Raw genomic sequence first — 16,167 nt, 5'->3', positions numbered from 1 at the left:
TGCAAAGACTGCTGGTCCACAGAGCAAACAACAAAAGCAGCAGTTACGTGGAACAGATTAAAATCTAGAGAAGAAGTGTGTTATTTTAAGCCTGCCTGTCCTACTCTTCAATATGTCTGTTCAAGCTACGGAACAGATGTGCAATTTATGCTTCACAACCAGCTCTCCCATGGAAGTGCAGTAGTAAGGTGAAAACACGCCACCTCCCAAGAGATGAAAGGGCTAGGAAGGCTACACAGTGTACATCTTAATCTTCATACTTGTAGCTTCTGAAAAAGGCTCATCAGAAGACACTCTACAAAAAAAGCAGTGGCTACGGCTTTCACAGACTAGCGCTACCAGGTATCTCCATTATACAAAATAGTAGTTTGCTGACATCAGATGTTTCCGAGCAAAAAGAATGTGGTGGTGAGGTTTACCTGCCCTTGAAAACCGCACAAGGAAGACTGCTTACTTAACCAAATGAGTTCAGGATAAATAAGTCCACTGACTGTACATCATTGCTAACCTATTCCATATCAACAGCAGCAGGCTCCCTCAGAGAAAGCATTTGTACACAGATGTGACTATGCTTAACCTGGGTAAAGGCATCACAAGGACTAGATAATTTAAAATAAGCATTTCAACAAACTAAATATTCTCAACTTACTCTCAAGTTACAGAAACGTACCCAAAACAAAAAAGCAACTATATGAAAAATGCACTGCTGCTCATAGCAGTAAGAGCACAAAGTCTCAGCATTGCACCCACAGATAGTATATATTCAGTCATCTTCCTTACAATATATCCAAACCCCAAGGTTCATGTCAGGAATAGCTTCGTTCAGTTTCTAGCTGTCCAGTCACTAACATTCAGAAACAGAGAGTGACTTCTCTAACGATCAGCCACTGCTGTTCCTACGGAGGCTGGTATAGTTAATGCAAACTTTATTTACAAAAGACACTTGAATTAGTCACTTCATGCCATGTGTCCATACAGAATCAACAGTTCAAGGATTACATGGACAAGAATTCACAAAATTAAAAGTGAAATCACTAAAGGTCTTCTAAGAGTTAAGAACTAGGAAAAAGATCTTAAAGACAATTTTACAAATAAAAAAACAAGTTAAGAGAAACTAGTCGGAGCAAGAGGATGGTTGTTTACAGGTCTGTACACTAGAACTAATACACAGACAGCCTTCTATTGTCAAAGAGATGCTCACTGAGAAGCAGAGTATGTACAAATGCTTGTGCCACAATGACTCAGCCCCCCAAAATCCACTGTATTATACATAAACCAGTTTGTATACATTAGGCCTAAATGAGGCCATTTAACTATGAAGACTTCTAGTTTAGTAAACTAAAGCTGAAGACAGCCCAAGCAACAGTGATGCTTTCTCGCATCTCTATTTGCGACTGCTTTTTATTCTCTCCAATCTTTTTTTCAAGTCATCAATATTAGCTGCTGCAGAAGAGGGTGAAGCCAGGGTATTTCCAATGCCAGAAGAATGAGTCTGATTGGAGTCCAGGTCCAGATGTTGGTACTGCTCCCGTGACTCACGGAGCTGGGAGAGCTTACTGTGTAGCATGTCTGTAGAGGATGCAACTGCAGGGACTGCTGGTTTAGAGAGCAGAGACGTCAGAGGTGGTCTGTCTTCCTGCTACGGGGGAAGAAAGTGAAGTGTTAAGAGAGATAATGGCAAAAGCCATATAAGATGTACAAAGCATAATCGATGCTTTTCATCTGCACAGGAAACACTGAAAACAGAGGAAAGGGAAGGAGTAATACAACACAGGTGATCTGGAGTGATAAAGCCAATTGCCATCAAGTCAGAACCATGCAAAGCTAACTACAATACTCAATTCCTATCATTTAAGTAATTCGTGTTTAGCTTGATGTCCGTAGGGACACAAAGGAACTACAGTCTTTAGAGATGCAAAATTCACATCAGACCAGTGTTTTACTGAGATGGCCTGCTGCAGTCTTGAACATCCTGAACTCTAACACTACAAGAGCGAAGTCCACGCCTATGTGCAGCATCAACAGCCAACAAGTTTTCTGGAGGAACGAGAAGAGGAAGCTTGGATGGATTGGCAAGATCCACCCTGCCAAAGACCAACAATGTCAATTCACTGTTCTTTTACCAACTGATACTTCCATGTCTGTTAACTGCATTGTTACTATCATCTAGGAAACATTCCCCTTCCTCAGAGCTGTAAGCTGATAGGCAATTTGTGTTAAAGGTTAAAACAGTGATGTGCCTGGATGACTATTCCTAGAGAGAACATCACTTCTCACGTGGCTGAGCACAAACTTCAGTAATTGGCACTAGAGTCCTAACACACAGATCACTGAATTGTTAGAATTTTTTGCCCACAGGTTTTCAATACTGAGCTCATTCAGCATTTCTGTGCCTCAGTATCCGTACATTCAAAAATATATAAAACTTCATTCAAAGTCTTCATTTAGCTCTTGTGGTTGTTTCAGAGCAGAAAGATCTAGAATTTCCACATCATTCAATTCAAACAGAAGTCAATATACGTTAACCTTTAGAGAACAATAGTTATCTGAATGTTTCTGAGACCAAACTGCACAGCAATGGAAAACACCAAACTACAGGGCTGCAGAAACAACCTGCATGTAAACCAGTGCTGCAAATGGAGTGGACTGAAACTTAAGCCTACTGGGCCAAGCAATGAGTTTAAAGCCATTTATACTAGACATGATGACATGCAGTGAATAGCTAGGACATGAAGTATAATGAAAGACATCAGTCCTGACTGGAATCTGCCTTTGGCACAGAAAAACCAATCATCTGAATTTTTAAAAAAGAAAGTGCAAATGAAGTGCCACCCCCACCCCCAGGATTTACAAGCATTGTCAAGTACAACACCTTTACCTTTGCGTTGTCAAGGCCACAACGCTGCCTGAGGATTTTTAATCTTTCCAAGTAAACCGAAGGCCCCACTTCCTCCCCATTTGTGTTTCCTATAGATGAAGTTACAGTGTGGGTAGAAGCAGGAACACACGTTCCTTCCATCTGAGAAGAAATTCCTGGAGGATGAGGGGAAGGGGCGAGGGGAAAAAAGTTAAAAAAAAAAAATTACAAACACCAAAAAAATGTAAGCCTCTTGGTCAGTCCCTTGAATGCAATGGATGAAGAATCAACTAACCTATAAACTACCAAGCTATTAGTAAGTGTTAGTATAGGCATATCAGGCCTTTCATTTCCTTGCAAGAGTGACAATTTGAAACCAAGAAAAGAAGTTGAGACATTTAAGAAGTGGCAGCAGAGCAGCTCCAGAAGTAGTGCTGAGGCTGACAGCTGAAGACAGTGCGGGGAGAGGAAAATGCTGACGCGGATCAGCAGTAATCATGATGTCCAACAGAGAGAACTCAACAGTTGGCAGGATGGGAAATATTTGGAGCCTTCTGTCTTTTTCTAAGTTTAGCAGTACTTCTGGACGGACCTCACCACTGATTCTCATCCCTCTCTACCTGTCATTCAGTTGCTGCTTCTTCCAATTCAATCTGAAATAGCGATTTCTGGAAGGCATGTAGCAAGGTTTTTAAAGCTTCCCTACCAAAAGACTAGGAAAAGATTTTTTATCTTGAAAAAACCTTTCCATTCTGAAATGAACGGCAAGTTCTAAGACTTAGTGTGGATAGGGATTTGTTTTCACTAGTTTACTGCAAGGATATTTAAAACAGATAAAGGAGAAATAAGATTAGGAATTTGTACTTTAGTCTAAATAAAGTACAGTTGCAAGATGGAACAATATCCTTTATTATATCAAATAATTATTATAGTTAGGGAGGGGGAAAAAAAAAGACAAAACTGGGGCCCATAAATTCTGTTTTGAAATCTAAGTGTTGAACTAACATTTCTTGGTTGTACAGACTTTCAGGATGAAAGGCAGAATTTTCTGTCCTATCTAGTCAGACACATTTCGGAGGTTCTGAAAGAAACTTGCATCATCTTCCTAAAGTAATTTACAATACAGGGACAGGAGAAGGAATAATAGTAGGAAAAAATGCTAAAGTCTCACAGGACACTAAAATGTGAAATAAATGAAAATTAAAGGTAATTTTGCTAGACTGTGTATCAGTTTTTACTGTCAGTTAATTATTTGTCACATTCCCTCCCCAATATTGCATTAGAAGTATTTAATTGTGCTTATCTGCAATGAAAAGACTTACTAACAAACTGTTTTACATAATTTATCCAACTTGAAAGCTGATTTATTGGAAAGGGGTAATCACAAAGACTGCTACAGAAACAGTTGAAGTTATTTAAAATAAACTTTTCAATTCCACAGTAAACAGTACTCTATCAAAAAAAACTCCTGCACCATGTTAGTAACTAAAAGGTAAAAGCAGAACCTGACAGCTGCTGTTATAAACAAGCTGTACACTTTGCAGAAACAATTCTCGACACCAGACACGTGAAGCATAGGCTAATGTTCAACCCACGCTACCGGATACGAATGAGAACCACTTCTTTACCAAGCCTTTCAGATGTTTTCTACATTAGTGTGACGATGGTTCCAACATATTTTTTTGTAAACAAAGAATGCATAGTCCCTGCAAATGGTGCCTCATGAAGCAACGCAAGTGCCAAGAAAATATGTGACTCACTTTGGAAATCCATAAACATCTGCAAGTATTAGTTTCCAGCAGAGGACATGTAACTGCTCTCCTTGTATCTCTGCTCCTCATAAACCAGTTTTGCTATAACACATACCTGTAGAAGCAGCAATGCGTCCTTTCCCCTCCCTTTCTGTTTCTATCAGACGGAGGCCTCTTTCCACATAGCTCTGGAAGAACTGAGAGGAGTTTTTCAGGAAAGGCTCAATGTCTGCATCAGAATATTTCTTTTTGTATTCATACAGCTCTGCCAGACCCTGAGAGAGAAGAGTTCCTGTGCATTACTACAACTGCTGCAGACACCATTTTAACGTATCACGCCCTCTTCCTTGCAGAAAGGCAGCACTTACCTCTTTAGTGTTCTCCTTGGAGCCAATCTTCTTAAATATTTCTGCCAAAATATCGTTAACTTTGGCCTTCGAAGCCTTTTCCTCCTAAATAAATAAAAGGAGACTTCTAAAACAAAGTGAATAAAAATGAAGGGAAGTTAGATGAAACCACAGTGCCCTCAGATCCGCTAGCTGGACGCAGAGCTTCCAAGGTGAACAAAACCTTTAAGCAATTAGGGTTTTACACAGCCACTGTTTACCCAGAATGAGAGTAAGGACATCATCAAGCTGCAGGACTCTGAGAAACCAGTGTTTAAAATTTGTTTTGGGTATGGTTAGTAGATCAAATGCAGTATCAGGCAGCATAAAATCTATGCTGCACACCTCAATGTCCTGCAGAGCATTTCATCCTGGGATATGCGCAGAATATGCAGCTAATAACAGAGAAGCGCTGTAAGTTCCCAAAAGAGCCACAAATAAAAGTGAAACTAGAAGAGTCTTTTCAACACTGGCTGCATGTTGGAAAGGCAATTACTACTTCATATTCCACAATCACAGAATTAGGCTTGGTTCTTCAATAAATTGCCTTACATTCCCTCTCCCCACGGACACATTTACTCTACTTACTATGCGAGAAGCCCCTTTTTCTGTATCCTTATCGGCTTTACTTCCAGTCTGGTCCATGGAGTGTTTCATTACTCTACACAGGTAAGCCTCCAGCTCAGACTCATTTTTGTTGTCTATCATTGTTAAATGATCTAAGATCTAAAGGGGGGGGGGGGGGGGGGGGGGGGGGCGGGGAAGAGAATTAAAAATAAAAAGAAAGAAAAGCTTTAAAGACTGCATGAACATCCAGTTTAAAAGTACATGACTAGTGACTGCTCTGACCTTGGGCCCTTTCAGCTTGCACAAGGTGTGAAGCAGGGTCTTCAGTGTCCTTATAGGAAACTCACTCTTGCATTGCTTCAGTTTCTCTTTGGGAAAGACCTTCATGAAAACATGAATATCCAGTAGAATCCGATCCAGATTGATGCTGTTAATAGTTTCCGGAAGAAGACGCACCATTCTCCACAGACACTGGAACGAGAGGCTAACTTAAAGCAAGAAAACTCAAGCAAGAAGCATTTACTTATATAACAAGAGATTATACAAAGCTAGTATTGAGACATTTCACTCTGCTACCACATACAGACATGCACTGTTTTTGTCTGCTCAAGCTATCTTTACACTGGTACATACATTCTCTTTGTAACTAGTTGTACTGTATCCAGATCCTTCTTTAGAGCTGATGCATAAAAGTAGTCCTCATTTCTCTACCAGTAACAGGAGACTGAATGCTTTGCACGAAGAAATTTCAGCAGATAATGCATATATGCTATGTACATCCATACACAGTGTGAGTTCTTTAGGTTAAACCTCATTAAGAACACCTAAGTTGTCTTTAAACCATGCCAGTTACAAAAAGGTGTTCGATCACAAAAAAAAGAAGAAATCACACCCACGCTTTAAATGCAGACATTTGCACGTTCATTCTGCCTGTCCTTAGAGATGACAAAATAAAAGCCACCTCCAGCCTGGGACTGTCTGAATCCACTGCACAGTGCTGTGCCTATGCAAATAAGCCCAGCAGGTGACCGCACACCTCTGTATGGAGTTTCTATTAGTACACACAAGCTTCTGTAAACTATTAGCAGGTGTTAAGCTTCTTCCTGACATACATGAAGTCACTATATGTAACATCTAATTATAAGAGTTATAACAAATATTTCAAGTTATGGTCGCTTTTTTTTTTTTTTTAAATATATGCGTTCTTTCAGCTAAGTTGATTCAAATAAACCAAGTAAGCTCAAAACTTCTATTGCAGGCTCACCTTCATGATAAGTTCTGAAAACTTAGGAGAGCTGGCTGTTGCTAGCAGACTGTCTTGCAGCAAAACAAGCAGAGCACTAGAAGGAATAAATTTATAATAGTTACACAGAAGAAGTGCCACACACAAAAAATATGTCAGCTCCCCACAGAATACCACACCAGTGACTGGGCTTAGTCCAGTAGTTTATGTCACTTTGTGCAACAGCTTTCTTTCATTCTAGTATGTTACAAGAGTTTAAGAGGCAGTCTGCTGAACTAGCTGAACTATGAAGCAAATAGAATCATACTAAGCTAGTTCATTTAGCCTGACTCCAGCTGTGCAGATCGTGCAGTCAAATTCTGATCACCACTGACAATCACCATTAGCCAGCCAAATGATTCTACAGGCATCATTCTTTGCTTACAGAACGATTAACAAACTCAGCCATTCAAGGATCACACAAGAATGGGTGAAGAGAAGCAGTAACTGTGCAATTTTCATTATATACCTCAAGATGTTGGTCTGGTCAGACTTTTCCAGAACTTTCACTACCAAGAGGTTGACTGATCGGATGACCTGCTCACCCTCCTCAAGGTCTTCAACCCGAGAATCCAGCATTAATGTAATAAGACCATGCATTAGGTCCTTCAGCACACCAGTGGAGGCCTCTCGAGCCAGGCTCTCTATCTGAAATAGCTACAAATAATACAGTATTAGAAGTTTTCCCTTTATGCAATGCTTTAACATAGGGATTTCTCTAGATTACACTGGCAAACCATTTGATATCCCCCCATCCCCCCTCAACATTAAACAATAAAAATGCAACTAATACTTAGGCCACCAACTAAGCACTCGAAGGTAAGGAATATTAAAACGGAGCTTAAGGAAAGTGTTAGAGTACCTATATTCTGTAGAAGCATCAGACCTTCTCCCCCCCTAGTTTCTCATTCTCCACTCCCTCTCAAAAGATGCATTCGTGAGCAGACAATTAGCAACTAACCTTCATAAATAAGACTCAACAGTAAGCTAACAAGCTACATACAGGACAGACATTCCGTTCTGCAACTTCTGCGCAGAAATTATTTACTCTTCACTTTAACTTTCAGGTCAAAGCCTTACCGAGATCATGCTCCCAATAATACAGCTGTAAAGTTTGACTATCTCATCTTTGTCTAGCTTCTCATCTGCCATGTGTGTATTGTAGATCAGCCGAAGCTGCATAAACGTAGCTATTAGGAATTGGTCAATGTGGCCAGACATAGCTTCTGCTTTGTCTTCCTGTCTGAGAACCTCATCAATCTAGGATTTAAAAAACAAAACACCCAAGTAAAGTCAACACAATGCAAACAGTGCAAAATAACTGTAATTTCAAAACTTCTCAACAGAAAAGGTCTTGCCCTGACTAATCCACTTGCCAAGGCACTTGTATTCTAAGCTTACACTTGAAATCAGTAGCCACAGACTTCTATTGCTAATCCCAATGCAACCAGTTATTGATCTTGTAAAGAACTGCAATCCTATCCTGTACACAAATAAAAACCATAAAATGTTGCATTACAGATTCTGGAATTAACAGCTTTATGAAATCTTCTGGATAAAATACTTCTGAGTAGTTAAAGCCACTCTAGAAACATGTAAAAGCCCCAAGACAAGACAATTACTTTGCTAAGAATCTGTAAAACAGTTCTAAGTTAAGTCTCACTGGCTTAACTGGCTTTTTCAAACCTACAGCACAGATACTTGAAAAAAACAGAGATATGCTTTTTTTCCTTCTTAGTGCTTCTGTGTTACAAGTCTATTCTATATCATCCAAGTGGAATTTCTATTGCTAAAGCGAGTCAGATGGCCCCTGTGCACTTAGTTTTGTCATCAGGGAGATTCTGAGCAGAGTCCATGTCACCGGACATGATTGCTCCACCACAGTGCAACTCATCACCCTCGCAGACAAATAGTTTAGCAGTGTGATTAGTTGCCACCTTAATTCACTTACCTGCGCCAGAGCCTGGATGCTTGTATTTATATCACCACTGGCTACTTGGGAAATGACAAAGTTGATAGTAGAAGCTGTGTTACTGTGCATGTCATCAAAGTGTGGGGACACAGCACGGATTCTAAACAGTTGAAGAAAACAGGATTCATTACTCTTTGGAGAAAGAGCTCTAATTTACATTGAACTGCTATATTTCAGAGATGGTTTAGAGACAAGGGAAAAAGATTTCATTCGTAACAGAGGACACGCAAGGCAAGAATCATTCCTTTTCACATGTCTATTGCACTACTTGTAAAGACACCGATGATGCATTTACAAACTCAGGATCCTTATACTATTAAAACCACATACACAGAACTCAGGTTTTTCATTACAAATAACTGCTCTCCAGATTCCAGAACAGTACAACAGACCACATCGCTTTGACACCTCTCCTCAAATTAGCTGACACTACCTTCTTGTATCAACAGGTCTGAACGCAGAAACTAGCACAGTCAATTCAGATTCTTAAAATAGTATTTAAGTAGCCCTACTGGTTTCACTTAAGAGTTAAAATGAGACTCACTTGGGCTCAGGAATCAAGACCGGCTCAAAGATGTCATCTAGTTTGTGCTGTACAAGTGCTGGCATCTCACATCTGACAGTTCCATTGTCATTTTCAATTTCATCAAGATCCAGCTGAAATTCCCGTGGAACTGTATGCACTGTCTCAGAGTGACTACCCATGTTGCGATTTTGGCTACAGAAACCAGGAGAGAGGTGTTTATTATACATACACGAGAGTCAAGAGTACTAGCACTAGCATCCACTGGTAGCCCTAAAGCTCTCATAACAGCACAGATTCTGAAGTTCTGATTTTATTCAAGACCTCTAATAACCCCCTTTGCCTCTCCCCTGCCATTAGTAAAACAAGCTTTTGTAGGCCAGAAGAGCAGCTGCTAGTTACTTGCCTTCTTAGTTTCTCTTATAACCTACAATGAGACCCCCTGCATCTCTGATAGGTATGCAGTGGTTCATTTTGAGAGATATCTAGCACAGTTTAAAGTAGTATTAATGGAATATAGCATTAAAGTTAGAGGGGCTTTTTTTTTTTTTTAAATGATGGATAGGATCCATATGTACATAGCAACATTGCAAGATGATCTGAACCTAGGACTCCCAATGTCCCACATGACTTGTGCTGCGTATTAGATTTTTCAAGGAAATGTTCTAATACGCAGTTCTCAACAGGGACTTTTATTCCAAGCTAATGAGCTGGTGGCAAGGAATCGAATTTCTGAGTTTTTTGCTTCTGGTACTGTTGCCCCAGGCTCTACACTTCACGTATGCTCATGCAGTTCTGTGCTGTATGTCTACCCCAACTCAACACCGAGTTTAATGTAACACATAGGAAGTTCTCCCACTGTTCTCAACAGCTGCTTAACGTGGAAGTGCCCCATCTGCCTGCAGTTTGATCTACAGCCACCTCGGCAGAAACCTGTATTTTTGGTTTCTTTATTTTCTTTAAGTTAGAGACCCGTAAATAACCTAGAACTGGCCATGGTAAACCTGTCACCCTCAGGAAGGGATGACTAGGATAGAAATTGAAAGATACAAGAGCCTTGCTACCAAGGAGTTAGTGGGCAGTACTTACATCCTATAAGTGCGATACATAATTCTGTCCATGGAGAAGCAGTGAAAAAAGGCACAAGACCATTTAGAAAGATTTCAAGACAGACAAGACAAAAAAAAGTTCAGACATTCTGCGTTATATTATCTGTCCAATTTTCACAACAAGCAAAGATGATGATACAAGAACTAAAATAACATCGCCAGACATGATATTAGCACATACACTACGCAGGCTACAGACCATAATGTATAATTACATACTTGAGTTTGGAGGACATGTCCTCAGCTGGTCCCTTCCGCAGCATGCTAGCATTAGCACTGACGTTTTGAGTACGCTGAGGTTTCTCCTCTACCTGTCTCACTGGAGCAGCAGATGGTCTCTTGGCTGACCTTTTTATTCTCTCCTCCAGCATGCTCATGTCTTTCTCAGAAAGCTATAACACACAATGCTTTCACTCAATTCGAGTTGTATGGATTTTAGAGATCTTGGTCACCTACAGGAGGTATACCACTTATTACTGCAGACTGAAGTTCTCCAATACCAAGGGTAGGAACTGTCAGTACTACCATCCAGCAGCAATCTAATAGGGCCACTCTGGACTGCCAGATGCTACTTCAGGAACTAATTAACCCATATTGACAAGCTGTATTACTGAACACAGCTATTTCTAGCCCCCATAATTTCCAAGAAACAAGTCATCTTAAATTCAAACTATGGTGCTATCATGTGTTTCTAACTGTTGCTTGTGTTGTTGCAAAAAAACCAAACAAAATCCTCATGCACCTTTCTACAACCCCTATCAGGAGCCCAGGCAATGTTTTAACACTACAGACCCTGCCACAGAAGCCAGAATCCTAACAGTTGACCTGGTTAATATGTACTCATAACACAATCTGAACACAAGGTAAGCCAACTGAACACTCGAGCTCATGCAGTGAAAAGAATCATGTTTATCTGCTTACCTACAGGAATGAAGGTTACCAGTAACTACATTTGAACAAAAGTAGCTGTGACAATTCTGTGGAAAGTACTCTCCAGCATCCCTATGATTTGGAAACCTTCCTGAAAAGCCATACATTTTGGGACTAGACGGACTGTACTGAAGCTCAAACAGCCATGGTTAGAAGGGGCTGAATGGTTCATCTGCTATAATTCTTTTCTTAACCTTGAAAATCCAAAATCAAACGGACTATGCAACACTGGGGAGGTGGCAGATTGCATTCTGAACAATAGTTAAAATGAGAATCTAAATGTTAATGAGAATGCAACATTAATTCTCATGGAATTACCAGAGAAAATAAGTCATATTAAATTTCAACATTTTAGGAAGCTGGAAAGAAAAAAAAATTTAAAAAGAGAGGCAGCCTTGCTTCCCTGCTCATCGTATTCCATAAAATATCCATCCAATAGCTTGTATGCACTACGGCAGCATATAACGTAACACAAAAAAATCCTACAGATTAACAGATCTATCATATTGCTATCAGTTTAAGTGCTGCTAGAAACATTACCAAGACCACAAATTCAGAGAACATAGCAGGAAAAATTGGTCTAAGACTTCTTGATTTATGTTAGAATCCAGCATACTTAATCTGTTATGCACATGAACTAGCTTTTCACTGCTGGAGACTGGAAACTGAGTTTTGCCACCTGTAAATCTTACTGCATTTTAGATGACATGGCTAAGTATGATTTCCAGAAAACAAAACAGCAGCAATACAAAGCAACACAGTACTGATACAGACCTTAAGCACTGGAGTGCAGTAAGACAAAGCAAACAAACCAAACTTACCAGACTGCAACTGCAAAGCAGTTGAAGATAGGCATAAAAAAAGAGCCAAGAGTACTTGATGTAGCCCCAACCACTAGCCTTTTTTGGCCAAACGTCATTCTAAATCACAAGTGTTACCTATACAGTTGACTATAAAGCAAGTTACTCTCCACAAACAATTTAAATTCCCATGAAAGTCTGTTTTGCTCATTTCTTCCAATTTCAATTCCAATTTCAATTTTCATTTATGAACACTCAGGTTATATATCCCATAATCAGGAATTAACCAGCTACCTTTTAGAGGATCTATAGTGTAGCAAATATTTGCAACATTACAAAATGCTCGATACCAACAGCAAGATGCATGACCAATCACAAACCAAATAGTGCTAATCCCCTACAAAAATGTAAGAATGTGGGGAACAAAAAACCAAAACAACTTCTTTCCAGTTACACTCACATTTCCAATCAGCTTGAACACTTGGTCGCCATGAACATTATAGACAGTCACAATGGTGTTCAGTGCAGCATTGCGCACAGTGTTGTCCCTATCACCAATATGAGTTGCCATTTCTTTCAAGGCTTTCCCTGGAGTTGGCTGGCATACATTCATGCCATATGATTCAACCAGACATCCAAGCTCTTCCAGGCATTCTAAAGGAAGAAAATGACACATGCACATTCAAGTTTACAGCTGCTGGGAAAAGAGTTTGTGTTGCTTGCACAACTTGAACATTCTCTGTAGAGAAGTGTCAATCACAATGCTGATGACAGATATACTCCAGGTGATTTATGGAATGAACAGTAAACTAAAGGCTCAAACTAATTCACACAAATAGATAGCATCTAAAAGTTGTCAGTCACCCCTATACCCTTCAAATATTTCCCATTACCGTGAACGAGCAATGTTACAGTCAACTTCACATCTAGGTAGACAGTTGTAAGTTTGCAACGCTATATTATGTATATAATTTAACTTTCTGGTTGTATCAGGATATTTTCAAGGTGACTAGCAAGTTGTTTAAACTACAAACACCATACCACAAATAATTTCTATAAAGTGGAGATAGATGTACAGTGTAGAGACATTTGTTTCCAAAGTCTTGATCCGATTAACTGATTTCCTTAGTCACTTGGACAATAGTATTGTCACTGTTCTTTCTCCCCAGTACTGTTTCACTAAAACAATAAGCCTACTCAAGCAAGACTCATAATGCTGACAGCAATCTAACAGATTGCTCATGTTTGGAAGGTACAGAGACACCAAAAATAAAAAGCAAGATGCTAAGATTTTAAAATCCAATCCTTTGAACACTTAAAAGTATTTGCATAAAATGCTATACATAGGCACATCTCACATTCTACCAAACATTTTTATGCTGGGTTTTTCAAGACACAAAACAAAGCAACTTCAAGTACTTTGCAACTGCCTTGTTCATCATGCAATTTCCCACCTGCACGCTGTTTTGAGTTTTTGGATTTTGTGCCCTCCATGATGAATGTGAACATCTTGCTGGCTGGATAGATGAGACACATCCTGTTCAGAATGGCACGTACATCCTTGCGGATGACATCTTTTGGTTCTCCTACCTAGTGGAAAAGTAAAAAAAGAAAAAAAAAAAAGATTAAGAAATAGAGACTATTTTAAACAGTCTTCCAATACTGTTGAATAGTTTAAGTAATGTTAGGAAAGCCAGAATTATCCTCAATGGAAAAATCCTCTTCGGTAAATGACTTTTAAAGACAAATATGCAATACATAATCATAGAATCATTTCGGTTGGAAAAGACCCTTAAAATCATGGAGTCCAGCCATTAACCTAACACTACCAAGTCCACCACTAAACCACATCCCTCCACCTCTACATGTCTTTTAAACACCTCCAAGAGTGGCGACTCCACCCCTTCCCTGCTCAGCCTGTTCCAATGCTTGATAACCCTCTTGCTGAAGAAATTTTTCCTCATATCCAATCTAAACCTCCCCTGACGCAACTTGAGGCCATTGCCTCTCATCCTATTCACTTGTTACTTGGGAAAAGACATTGACATCCACCTTGCTACAACCTCCTTTCAGGGTAGCTATTAACAGTGATAAGGTCTCCCCTCAGCCTCCCCTTCTCCAGACTAAACAGACCCAGTTCCCTCAGCCACTCCCCACAGGACTTGCTCTCTAGACCCCTTACCAGCCCTGTTGCTCTTCTCTGGACACGCTTCAGCACCTCAATGTCCTTCTTGCAGTGAGGGGTCCAAAACTGAACGCAGTACTCAAGGTGCGGCCTCACCAGTGCCAAGTACAGGGGCACGATCACTTCCCTACTCCTGCTGGCCACACTATTGCTGATATAAGCCAGGATGCCACTGGCCTTTGTGGCCGCCTGGGCACACTGCTGGCTCATGTTCAGCTGGCTGTTGACCAACACCCCCAGGTCCTTTTCCATGAGGCAGCTTTCCAGCCACTCTTCCCCAAGCCTATAGCATTGCATGGGGTTGTTACAACCCATGTGCAGGACCCAGCACTTAGCCTTGTTGAATCTCATACAATTGGCCTTGGCTCGTTGATCCGGTCTGTCCAGATCCCTCTGTAGAGCCTTCCTACTCTCAAGCAGATCAACACTCCTGCCCAACTTGGTGTCATCTGCAAACTTACTGAGGGGGCACTCAATCCCCTCAGTCCAGATCATCAATAAAGATATTAAACAAAATTGGTCCCACTATTGAGCCCTGGGGAACACCACTTGTGACTGGCCACCAACTGGATTTAATGCCATTCACATTCTATTTGGAAAGAACATATTAGTGTTTGATGGCATCCTGCTATATTCCTCACGAATAATAAGGTTAGTTTCTGTAAAATGAACCATACCTTTAGGATAAGATACGGGATGAAAGAGGATGCTTCGTTTTCAGTAAGGTGATACTCTTCTTGACTCAGCAAATTGAAAAGCAACTTAAGGTATTCAAGTGCTTTCATCAAAACACTTGTGTTGGTGTCAAAGAACCGCAGGGTAAGCCATTTTAAGATCAGATCCAGGCAGCTGATGACTCCATCTTTTTCACTCTCCAAGTGCTTGAAGGAGAAAAAGGAAAGAAAAAAAAAAAGGGAGGTTGTGCAAAATGAAACACACTGTTCAAGCAAAGAACAGAGAGTAAGTGAAAGCTATGCCTGATAAGATGGTCTACATTTATTGTTTGATTCCTAGAATCATAAGTACTCACCTTTTAACTTACACAGCTTACTGAAATTCTACGAGAAGTCTCCAGTGAGGAAATTTTCCCTTCTTCCAAGAAACAACATTACCACCAACTTCACCCTGCCCCTGAAAATTATTTCTATATAAAGTTTCAACCTCACAGAACAATGACCCCTGGCTCCCCAAGAGAATTCCTATTTTATTTTAATTCAAGCAGATTCTTTCATAGCAGAGAGTAATTCTATACAATGTCATCTACTACCACAGATCCAAACTCACCTCAATCATAACAGCCAGTGCTTTGTTGTGGTGCTGAAAGTCTGCATGAAACATCTCATCCTGTAGCCATTTGGCCACGCAACTGGACATCTGAGTTTTTAACTGCTCAATATATTCATCACGGGGAGTAGTGAAATTCCACTTCAATACCTGTAAAATGAAGCGTTTGCAGTTCAAAGCAAGCAATACGTTCACCATGGTTTACCTGAAAAGTCTTCTCTATGTGGAGCGGTTACCTTTAGGCCATTATCTTAATTACTATCACTTCATTAAAGCAGTTGTTTTCAAGCTACAGATAGGCCTATTTACTAGCAAGTTACAAATAACATGCATTTTTTAAATAACAGAATTTCCCTTACAAAAGACAAGCTTGATAAGCGGGGCTGTTCAAAGTAAGTATGTTAAAAGCATTTACAATGTGTCCTGGAACTCTGAAATTAGGCAGCTATTCTCAGGTAAAAACTTGATGATACTTCACAACTGAAGACCATCTCTCGGAAGTTGTAAAAAGACCGCTGGCT

At 40.1% G+C, this 16,167-nt stretch overlaps 1 protein-coding gene and 1 non-coding gene across 7 annotated transcripts in view; both read right to left on the bottom strand.

The window, feature by feature from the left end:
- Window positions 1–909: 909 nt before the first annotated feature.
- The window catches only part of CKAP5 (cytoskeleton associated protein 5), a 56,775-nt gene continuing 41,517 nt past the window's right edge, over window positions 910–16,167 (bottom strand). For 4 of the 6 annotated variants that reach the window (XM_075425065.1, XM_075425068.1, XM_075425066.1 and 1 more), the window contains exons 29-45: window positions 15,647–15,796; window positions 15,040–15,243; window positions 13,632–13,767; window positions 12,638–12,831; window positions 10,667–10,839; window positions 10,428–10,451; window positions 9,360–9,533; window positions 8,795–8,915; window positions 7,924–8,103; window positions 7,313–7,500; window positions 6,826–6,901; window positions 5,844–6,032; window positions 5,583–5,720; window positions 4,977–5,060; window positions 4,724–4,883; window positions 2,879–3,033; window positions 910–1,639 (exon numbers count right to left, since the gene is read on the bottom strand). In XM_075425065.1, coding sequence (XP_075281180.1) covers window positions 1,385–1,639; window positions 2,879–3,033; window positions 4,724–4,883; window positions 4,977–5,060; window positions 5,583–5,720; window positions 5,844–6,032; window positions 6,826–6,901; window positions 7,313–7,500; window positions 7,924–8,103; window positions 8,795–8,915; window positions 9,360–9,533; window positions 10,428–10,451; window positions 10,667–10,839; window positions 12,638–12,831; window positions 13,632–13,767; window positions 15,040–15,243; window positions 15,647–15,796 — 2,601 coding nt within the window. In that variant the 3' untranslated portion in view covers window positions 910–1,384. The remainder of the gene's footprint in view (window positions 1,640–2,878; window positions 3,034–4,723; window positions 4,884–4,976; window positions 5,061–5,582; window positions 5,721–5,843; window positions 6,033–6,825; window positions 6,902–7,312; window positions 7,501–7,923; window positions 8,104–8,794; window positions 8,916–9,359; window positions 9,534–10,427; window positions 10,452–10,666; window positions 10,840–12,637; window positions 12,832–13,631; window positions 13,768–15,039; window positions 15,244–15,646; window positions 15,797–16,167) is intronic. The other 2 variants (XM_075425069.1, XM_075425070.1) reach the window with 2 other exon arrangements.
- LOC142362112 (small nucleolar RNA SNORD67) lies at window positions 8,637–8,747 on the bottom strand. The gene has a single exon (XR_012764683.1). It is a non-coding gene; the product is annotated as a small nucleolar RNA SNORD67 (small nucleolar RNA).

The sequence above is a fragment of the Opisthocomus hoazin genome, chromosome 7 (assembly GCF_030867145.1).
Source record: "Opisthocomus hoazin isolate bOpiHoa1 chromosome 7, bOpiHoa1.hap1, whole genome shotgun sequence".
NCBI classification, from domain to species: Eukaryota; Metazoa; Chordata; class Aves; order Opisthocomiformes; family Opisthocomidae; genus Opisthocomus; species Opisthocomus hoazin.
Note: the sequence above shows the minus strand (reverse complement) of the source record. Positions and strands in the feature narration are given on the sequence as shown.